The sequence below is a fragment of the Haliotis rubra genome, unplaced genomic scaffold (genome assembly GCF_003918875.1).
Source record: "Haliotis rubra isolate DU_JTF1 unplaced genomic scaffold, ASM391887v1 Scf23, whole genome shotgun sequence".
NCBI classification, from domain to species: Eukaryota; Metazoa; Mollusca; class Gastropoda; order Lepetellida; family Haliotidae; genus Haliotis; species Haliotis rubra.
Genome location: NW_025766336.1, coordinates 1,493,933 through 1,504,967, shown reverse-complemented (window position 1 = coordinate 1,504,967; position 11,035 = coordinate 1,493,933). Strand labels below are relative to the sequence as shown.

At 42.7% G+C, this 11,035-nt stretch overlaps 1 protein-coding gene across 1 annotated transcript; it reads left to right on the top strand.

Moving 5' to 3' along the window:
* The first annotated feature begins 510 nt into the window (after positions 1-510).
* LOC124277906 (repetin-like) lies at positions 511-2,025 on the top strand. Its single transcript, XM_046713631.1, has one exon. The coding sequence runs from the start codon at positions 511-513 to the stop codon at positions 2,023-2,025; it is 1,515 nt and encodes a 504-aa protein (XP_046569587.1).
* Positions 2,026-11,035: the final 9,010 nt, after the last annotated feature.

Sequence of the window (11,035 nt, the reverse complement as noted above, 5' to 3'; positions counted from 1 at the left end):
ATGAAGTGGGTCATGAAGTTTCGCCATGTGTAATGAAGTGTGTCATGAAGTTTCGCCATGTGTAATGAAGTGGGTCATAAAGTTTCGCCATGTGTAATGAAGTGTGTCATGAAGTTTCGCCATGTGTAATGAAGTGTGTCATGAAGTTTCACCATGTGTTTGGTGAAGTGTGTCATGGCGTGACATCCTGTTTGGTGAAGAGTGTCATGGCGTGACATCCTGTTGTGTGGAGTGTGTCATGGCGTGACATCCTGTTGTGTGGAGTGTGTCATGGCGTGACATCCTGTTGTGTGGAGTGTGTCATGGCGTGACATCCTGTTTAGTGAAGTGTGTCATGGCGTGACATCCTGTTTATGTCTGGTATTCTAATAAATCAATGAGATAGACGTTTTGTATATCTAGTTCCCTAAAGCCCCTATGATCGGGAAGAGATACAAGAATCTCATATCAGGTAATACTCCCTTGGCACATACAGAAGTTATTGATTAAAGGTCAGTACCGTCCTTGGTTATGTATGGTCATCTGGTCTGCCTGGACGTGTCAGGAATGCAGCACCAACTGATCAGAGGACAGGCCCCTACACAGAAGCCGTTTTCCACACTTGACCAGGCAGCCACACAGAAGCTGTTCTCTACCACAGACCAGACAGCCACACAGAAGCTGTTCTCTACCACAGACCAGACAGCCACACAGAAGCTGTTCTCTACCACAGACCAGACAGCCACACAGAAGCTGTTCTCTACCACAGACCAGACAGCCACACCGAAGCAGTTCTCTACCACAGACCAGGCAGCCACACAGAAGCTGTTCTCTACCACAGACCAGGCAGCCACACCGAAGCTGTTCTCTACCACAGACCAGACAGCCACACAGAAGCTGTTCTCTACCACAGACCAGGCAGCCACACAGAAGCTGTTCTCTACCACAGACCAGACAGCCACACAGAAGCTGTTCTCTACCACAGACCAGACAGCCACACCGAAGCTGTTCTCTACCACAGACCAGGCATTCACACAGAAGCTGTTCTCTACCACAGACCAGACAGCCACACCGAAGCTGTTCCCTACCACAGACCAGACAGCCACACAGAAGCTGTTCTCTACCACAGACCAGACAGCCACACAGAAGCTGTTCTCTACCGCAGACCAGACAGCCACACAGAAGCTGTTCTCTACCACAGACCAGACAGCCACACAGAATCTGTTCTCTACCACAGACCAGGCATTCACACAGAAGCAGTCATACACACATAAACCAGGCATTCACACCGAAGCTGTTCTCTACCACAGACCAGACAGCCACACAGAAGCTGTTCCCTACCACAGACCAGACAGCCACACAGAAGCTGTTCTCTACCACAGACCAGACAGCCACACAGAATCTGTTCTCTACCACAGACCAGACAGCCACACAGAATCTGTTCTCTACCACAGACCAGGCATTCACACCGAAGCTGTTCTCTACCACAGACCAGACAGCCACACAGAAGCTGTTCCCTACCACAGACCAGACAGCCACACAGAAGCTGTTCTCTACCACAGACCAGACAGCCACACAGAAGCTGTTCTCTACAACAGACCAGACAGCCACACCGAAGCTGTTCTCTACCGCAGACCAGACAGCCACACAGAAGCTGTTCCCTACCACAGACCAGACAGCCACACAGAAGCTGTTCTCTACCACAGACCAGACAGCCACACAGAAGCTGTTCTCTATCACAGACCAGACAGCCACACAGAAGCTGTTCTCTACCATAGACCAGACAGCCACACCGAAGCTGTTCTCTACCACAGACCAGACAGCCACACCGAAGCTGTTCTCTACCACAGACCAGGCAGCCACACCGAAGCTGTTCTCTACAACAGACCAGACAGCCACACCGAAGCTGTTCTCTACCACAGACCAGGCATTCACACAGAAGCAGTCATACACATAAACCAGGCAGCCACACAGAAGCAGTCCTCAATACGTTACCATGAAAACACAGCGAGACACTTCTCAACACCTGGTCAGGCAGTCTACTAAACAAAAGCAGTTTTCCTCACGTTGCCAGACGCCCTGCTGCTCTCAACAGAATGACAAGGTCATTGAAGGTAGGAATAAGAGCCTTGAAACGTCTGAGATGACAACATGACGCACATCTGATAGTGCACTTAAGGAGGATAACAAGATAGCCATGTGAGAGAGGGCCCAGTGTCTCTATGATGAACAAATGAGAGTGGGTCTCGTGTCTGCCTCGGGTTTGGAATATGATAGACATGGGAGACTGGGTCTAGTGTCTCCCATAAGGATGACAACAAGATGCACATGTGAGACGGGGGTCTTGTGGGAATGAACACATGATGAACATGTGAGTCTCCCTTAAGACGACAAAAATATGAAGATGTGAGAATGGGTCTAATGGACATGAAAACATCATGGACATGTGACAATGGGTGTTGTGTCGTTCTTGGGAGTTAGGATATGATGGGCATGTGGGAATAGGTCTTGTAACTCCCTTAAGGATGACAACATGATGAACAAGTGGACTTAAAAGAGTCAGCGATTTGATGGGACATATTTTATTTTTAGCCAATGAGCTCCCTTGCTCTTTTAAGTGTGGGGCAGTTTAAGTCCAAGGTCGTCAATGGCGAACGGGCACGACACAATTCTGTTTGCGATGAATAAATGTACGTAAACTCATTTTGACAGTGAGATGTAAGTGTCTCCGAAAGAATGGCGACTAGCGCGCTGACAGGCGCCATCAGCTCAACATGTTTTGGTGAATGTCGTATGTGTATACTGTGAAATAAACAAGAAAATGGGTGAGTTACCGCTACAAATTCTGAGCAGGGATTTTGGCTCGGAATCGAGAAATCACGATTTTTCGAGCTTCCGAAGACCCTAGCTCCCAAAGAACTGCTTCGATTTTTGTGCTGTATGTCTCATTTTGTAGGGAAATCTATTGGCTTGAAATGTGTGCAACTTTGAATGGGATAGATACAGTGAGTATTGTTGAATTCGCCCTGAAACGAACCTTGTGTGTTGACCTCGTTACACCCCTTTCCTTTTATATAGTCCTAAGACCCCGTCAGTGACAATATATACCTTGATGGCAGTTTTTAGCGTTACAAGCCCATGTGCTCACACTAACATATATATCTGTGTAAGACACCAACCCCTTAACACTTGTTCCTATACATCTATGTAAGACACATGCAACTTAACACTTGTTCCTATACATCTATGTAAGACACCAGGCACTTAACACTTGTTCCTATACATCTATGTAAGACACCAGGCACTGAACATGTGATCCTAAACATCTATGTAAGACACCAGTCACTTAACACTTGCTCCTTCACATCTATGTAAGACACAAGCCCCTTAACAAATGTTCCTATACATCTATGTAAGACACCAGTGACTTAACACTTGTTCCTATACATCTATGTAAGACACAAGGCACTGAACATGTGATCCTAAACATCTATGTAAGACACCAGCCACTTAACACTTGCTCCTTCACATCTATGTAAGACACCAGCCACTTAACACTTGTTCCTATACATCTATGTAAGACACCAGCCACTTAACACTTGTTCCTATACATCTATGTAAGACACCAGTCACTTAACACATGTTCCTATTCATCTATGTAAGACACCAGTGACTTAACACTTGTTCCTATACATCTATGTAAGACACCAGGCACTGAATATGTGTTCCTATACATCTATGTAAGACACCAGCCACTTAACACTTGCTCCTTCATATCTATCTTGGGTTCAGGGCTATGTTACAAATTGTGAAGTGATAGACTCATGCCCTTATTCAGTATCCGATCACTTTCCTTGTCTTATGTCCCTTTCAGAACACGTCCTACGCCGTGATGATTTTAACCAAAACCCTAAAGTCCCAAAATGGAACAAAGCTAACAGGGACAACTTAGATATGTTTGAGTATGAAGTAGAAAAATATCTCAGTTTTGTATATAACCAAGGCACACAATCTACAACTGATCATTGTCAAGTTATAGAAAACCATTGTCACATTATTACTAACGGCCTTATACAGGCCAGCTGTAAATGTATCCCACAAAGTACATTCAAGCCTTATCTAAAGCCATACTGGAAACAGGATGGTTTAGATAATGCCCACTACCGTATGAGAGTTGCTCGTAGAGCATGGGTTAACAGTGGTAAGCCCAGAGGTGACGACTCGGATGTATTATTATCATATAAAACTGAAAAGTCAAACTTTAGACGTCTGCATCGAAAATCTAAAAGATCTAAAAAGCATGGGATTTTGACTGAAATTGAACATGCAGCTGAACTTGATATCAATACCTTTTACAAAACTGTCAGAAAACAAAGATCCACAACTGATGTTATAACCACACTTAACTATGATAATGAAAATGAATCAACACCTGCTGGTATATGTAGATTGTGGGGTAAATATTACTCGGACCTAGCTCAGCCACACACCACAGATGTTTGATGATGAATTTAAAGATGAAATATGTCAGAGGGTTGAATCTATTGAAGCATTAGATGACTATTTAATCGATGAAGGACTGGAAAAGGATTTTACAGATAACGAGGTACGTGAGACTGTCAAATCTCTCTGCAAAAACAAATCTCCAGGCCCAGATAACATTACAAATGAGCACATTATCCACTGGGGGCAGTGTCTCATTACACACCTTTGTGACCTGTTTAACAAAATAATTAAATTTCGCTATGTGCCTTTTAACTATAGACTTGGTATGGTCATTCCAATCTATAAAGGTAAAAAGGAAAAATCCGATCCCCGAAACTATAGGGGAATTACTCTAACGTCATGCCTTGGAAAACTTTTTGAGAAGCTATTACTTAAACGAATAGAAACTAAATTACTTGAAAATAATCCTTACTTCCCTGATATACTCCAGTTTGGATTTAGAAAGGAACATGGCGCAGTTATGAGCGTTTTTGCTCTTATTGAAAGTATCAGATATTACATTGAGAGAAACTCTACAGTATATGCTGCCTTTTTAGATAACGAAAAAGCATTTGACAGAATATGGCACGATGGTCTATTTTACAAGTTACATCAACTGGGCATCCAGGGAAACATCTGGAAACTACTGCACTACAGCTATACAAATAGTTATGCTTTTGTAAGATATAAGGGTGAAAACTCTGACAGGTATCCTATTAAGCAAGGTGTTGGCCAAGGCAGAGTCATGTCGTCCTGGTTCTTCCTAGTGTTTATCAATGATTTAATTTCTTCTCTGAGACAGGCTAGTAATGGCCTAAGTGTGTATGGTGTGAATGTTCCGACTATATTGCTTGCTGACGACACAACACTTGTTAGTACTTCACCAAAGGGACTTCAAATTGCTCTCGATACTGTACATACATATGCCAATAAATGGCGCTTAACATACAATCCTGCAAAAAGCACAGTAATCATTTTTAATAAACGTAAACGTAAAGTTAAAACTGTAAACTACACTCTTGGCAATGAAAACATCGCACCAGCAGATTCCACTACTTACGGCGGTATACTTCTAACGTCTGATTTAACATGTAAATCTAGAATTGAAAAGTGCTGTCAGAAGGCAAGACAGAGTGTTAATTCCCTTAAATGCTTGGGGCTAAATAACACTGACCTACATCCAGCTACCAGTGTTAAGATATGGCAAAGAATGATTCTGAAAACAAGTTTTTATGGCTGTGAACTATTGTTTGACATTAAAGGGCAGCAACTTTGGTTGCTAGAAAACACACAGCGGTACTTTGCCCGCACTGTCCAGGGACTAGATAAGAGATCTCCGTCTGAATCCACTATTGCAAACTTAGGATTGTGGACCATGATTGGCTACATTGATAAAAGTAAACTCCAGTTCTTTGGCTCTTTATGCAACGCTAGTTGTGACAATCTCATAAAACACATATTCTGTGCTTCCATGGCTAATACACCCCGAAAATCAACTATTTGTGGAGATCTTCAGTCTGTTTTGTGCAAATACAACCTTATAAACTACTTACATACGTACTTATACAGTGGTTCATTTCCCCCCCAAACACCAGTGGAGACGAATTACAAACAGACACGTACAAGAATATGAAGAACACATCTGGCGTAACAAAGTATCACTTAATGCAGGACTGTCTCGTTACATGCGAGGTCATACATCACTGACATATCACATACTTTTGAACTTAGCATTTTTATACCCTGAACACAGAGCAGCCTTGCAATTATGTTTGAAACTTTCATCACGAAATAAAATCTCAAAAGAATGTTTGCTTTGTAACAAGCACGCTTATGACTATGACAACCATGTGATACTACACTGTGAAAAATTATTAGGTCTCCGAAATAACTTTTTCTCATCTCTGATTGATCTACTTGATGTTGAAACCTATGTAAATTTTGAAATGTTGGAAGACGAGGAAATGCTGTCAACTCTCCAAGGTGCAGATACACAGTTCACACGATCCCTAGTGCGGGACACATACCATGCTGTCATTATAAACTTTGCAAAGTATGTCTATCATTTGTCAAAACAATATCTTGAGTTTGTATTTTAATGGAGGCACAAGTGACGCCATCCCTTTGTGAATGTTTCTGTACATATCAATTGTCAACTATGAATAACATTGTCTTGTTTGTAAATACTATTGTATTGTATGTTTGATTGACTGCATGTATCAATAATCTTCGGATTGATTTCTGGAGGAAATAAAGAATCTCTCTCTCTCTCTCTCTTGTTCCTATACATCTATGTAAGACACCAGTCACTTAACACTTGTTCCTATACATCTATGTAAGACACCAGACACTGAACATGTAATCCTAAACATCTGTGTAAGATACGGCACTTAACACTTGCTCCTTCACATCTATGTAAGACACCAGCCCCTAAACTCTTGCTCTTTCACATCTATGTAAGACACCAGCCACTTAACAGTTGTTCCTATACATCTATGTAAGACACCAGGCACTTAACACTTGTTCCTATACATCTATGTAAGACACAAGCCCCTTAACACATGTTCCTATACATCTATGTAAGACACCAGCCACTTAACACAGGCTCCTATACATCTATGTAAGACACCAGGCACTTAACACTTGTTCCTATACATCTATGTAAGACACCAGGCACTTAACACTTGTTCCTATACATCTATGTAAGACACCAGGCACTTAACACTTGTTCCTATACATCTATGTAAGACACCAGGCACTTAACACTTGTTCCTATACATCCATGTAAGACACCAGTCACTTAACACATGTTCCTATACATCTATGTAAGACACCAGCCACTTAACACAGGCTCCTATACATCTATGTAAGACACCAGCCACTTAACAGTTGTTCCTATACATCTATGTAAGACACCAGCCCCTTAACACTTGTTCCTATACATCTATGTAAGACACCAGCCCCTTAACACATGTTCCTATACATCTATGTAAGACACCAGCCACTTAACACAGGTTCCTATACATCTATGTAAGACACCAGCCACTTAACACAGGTTCCTATACATCTATGTAAGACACCAGGCACTTAACACTTGTTCCTATACATCCATGTAAGACACCAGGCACTTAACACTTGCTCCTTCACATCTATGTAAGACACCAGCCCCTAAACACTTGCTCTTTCACATCTATGTAAGACACCAGCCACTTAACAGTTGTTCCTATACATCTATGTAAGACACCAGCCACTTAACACTTGTTCCTATACATCTATGTAAGACCAGCCTCTGAACACTTGCTCCTTCACATCTATGTAGGACACCAGCCACTTAACACATGTTCCTATACATATATATGTAAGACACGGCACTTAACACTTGCTCCTTCACATCTATGTAAGACACCAGCAACTTAACACATGTTCCTATACATCTATGTAAGACACCAGGCACTGAACATTTGTTCCTATATATCTCTATAAGACACCAGCCACTTAACACTTGCTCCTTCACATCTATGTAAGACACCAGTCACTTAACACTTGTTCCTATACATCTATGTAAGACACCAGCCACCTAACACTTGTTCCTATACATCTATGTAAGACACCAGTCACTTAACACTTGTTCCTATACATCTATGTAAGACACCAGGCACTGAACATGTGATCCTAAACATCTATTTAAGACACAAGCCACTTAACACTTGCTCCTTCACATCTATGTAAGACACCAGCCACTTAACACTTGTTCCTATACATCTATGTAAGACACCAGGAACTGAACACTTGCTCCTTCACATCTATGTAAGACACCAGTCACTTAACACTTGTTCCTATACATCTATGTAAGACACCAGTCACTTAACACTTGTTCCTATACATCTACATAAGACACCAGGCACTGAACATGTGTTCCTATACATCTATGTAAGACACCAGTCACTTAACACTTGCTCCTTTTACATCTATGTAAGACCCCAGCCACTTAACAGTTGTTCCTATACATCTATGTAAGACACCAGCCACGTAAACACTTGCTCTTTCACATCTATGTAAGACACCAGCCACTTAACAGTTGTTCCTATACATCTATGTAAGACACCAGCCACTTAACACTTGTTCCTATACATCTATGTAAGACACCAGCCACTTAACACTTGCTCTTTCACATCTATGTAAGACACCAGCAACTTAACAGTTGTTCCTATACATCAATGTAAGACACCAGCCACTTAACACTTGCTCTTTCACATGTATGTAAGACACCAGCCACTTAACAGTTGTTCCTATATATCTATGTAAGACACCAGCCACTTAACACATGCCTATCCGAGAGACACACCATATCTGCGGACCGTCCCCTAGTAGACTGATTGAAGGAGCCCCAGTGAGATGGGAAATCCCGAACCTGAGGAAATATAGACTTGCTTCAGTTTAGGGCATTGGCTTGCAGGAAGGGCTGGGCGGAATGGAAGGTAATGTGGTTCAGGGACTGTGAGACAGACTCGTGCTCTAGCGATCTTGGCGTCCCTCGAGATGCTCCCTGACAACAGAGCTTGTCGCACGAAGTAAAAGGGAGGAAATTAAGTGTACAACTTTGTCACTTACCTGATTAGGTCTTTATGCTGCCACCACTGTGTAACATCCGGGGTTCGCGTTGGGTGGTCAACGACGACGAGTTGAAAGTAACATTCACCTACTCACGTGCACTGTTGCTGCAGTGCCTTATGTACCCCATTGTCTTATTGCACAGTGAAACACTAGTTCCACACACAGGGGCAAGAATCCTGCTGTGATCGATGATGGGTGAAGTGGCAACACAACGATTATAGGTCTTATCCTTCCTGGCCACTAGCCCGATACACCCATCCCCTTGAGCGCCGACTATCTCAACCGCAATGAATGACCGGTCTTTAATTCCACGTTCGCAGATTCAATAGTCTGTCTTTATAATCCCATCCAGGAGAACACGGGCTGTTCCGTATTGAATGTCAGGCAGACTGCTGACCACAAGGGTATGGTGACTGACAGTCAGCTAGTTCCCTGACAGATCAGATCAGACCTAAACTTGGACTGAAGCACACAGTTGTAAAATCTCCTTCTGAGACTGTTGGCTTATGTCAAGGTAGTGGACCCTTGCCGCTCCAACCGTCTGCTGCTTGGTCAGACTGGCGGAACTCGGACACTGGTCAGCCGAGATGTGATGTAGCAGTGGAGGTAGATGGTGTTAAGGGCGATATATCCCCACAGACCTGGAGACAATAACCTGTCAGCGGACTGCTAGCTGGGGCGCTGCATACCCATTGACAGTATCGAATCTTGCGACTTGTCAATCTCTTTACTTAATGGCCATGTGTTTCAGAAGCTGGTGTCTCCATTGTTCCCTCCTCTGCGTCTCCTCTTCACAGAGGACTCTATTACGAAGCACTACACAGGTCCAATCTGTCCGCCGTAACATGCATTGACTACGACGATGACTACTGTCGACTACTCTGCACCCTGGTCTACGTGGCAAAACACTTTCACGGGCTTAACGTCAGTCGTCCAATCTTAACTGGGAACAAAAACATTCTGATGTCTCAAATGGGATCTGGCGATCGATTTGCGCATTCACTTACTCCTGAGGACGTTCAGCCAACAGGAACAGGCAGTGAATATGGATATCTATTATACTTCAAATTTACAAACGAAATCCAGTCATTTCCCCAAACTTTATGATATAGTTATAATTTAGATTGCAACGAGAAGACCTTCTCGCCAAGAATATGTATAAACTGGAGATGTATTGAATGTGTATATGAAGTATAGATATTTTCTTCGTTTCAAACGCTGTTGAACTGTAAACCATTACTTTGATCTTGGTGACTGAAGTTCCCCGGAGTCTGCTAACCTTGGGAAAACTATGCTTTTGCATGCAGAGTGACGTAAAGAATATAGATCGCCACTGCCTCTTTACCATTACAGCGTCAGAGTCTGCGATCGCGCCGCGGTGAATCTGCTAACAATGGCAGCACTCACTCACTCACTCACTCAAAACACCCAAGCACCCACCCACCCACCCACCCACCCACCCAAACCCACTCACTCACGTCATGCTCAGAATTATTTGGTTAGATTTCAATGCTAATATTACACTAACCTAGGATGACAATCCGCTGACAAGGAACGATTTCATACAATCATTTACCTCTGTAGAAAACACAATGTTAGTCTAACCAAGTGGGACTGACTTCGACCTTTTCGCCCATGAATGAGAGCAATCTGCATCTATAATTCATTGCATGCTCCACTTTTATCTCGTTTTCATCTCTATTTGTTTTGGGTTTTTTTTCTTTTTTAAAAATAGACCACAGATAAACTTATCCATTTTTATCCGGATCAGATAATTTCTTTTCCCACCAAATCCATGGCCAATTGCTGCAATTAAGGCGTCATTCTGAAGATCAGCTCACATGACGGCAGCCGTTTGGTGATGTTTCTTCTCACTCCCTGATAAGGATGAAAACAGACTGTATCGGCTTCATTGATGGCATTAATGCATCCGAGTAATGCTTTTAGATAATTGATA

Excerpts from the sequence above, each read along its gene's own strand:
- LOC124277906 (XM_046713631.1), top strand. The coding sequence starts at position 511 with ATGTATGGTCATCTGGTCTGCCTGGACGTGTCAGGAATGCAGCACCAA.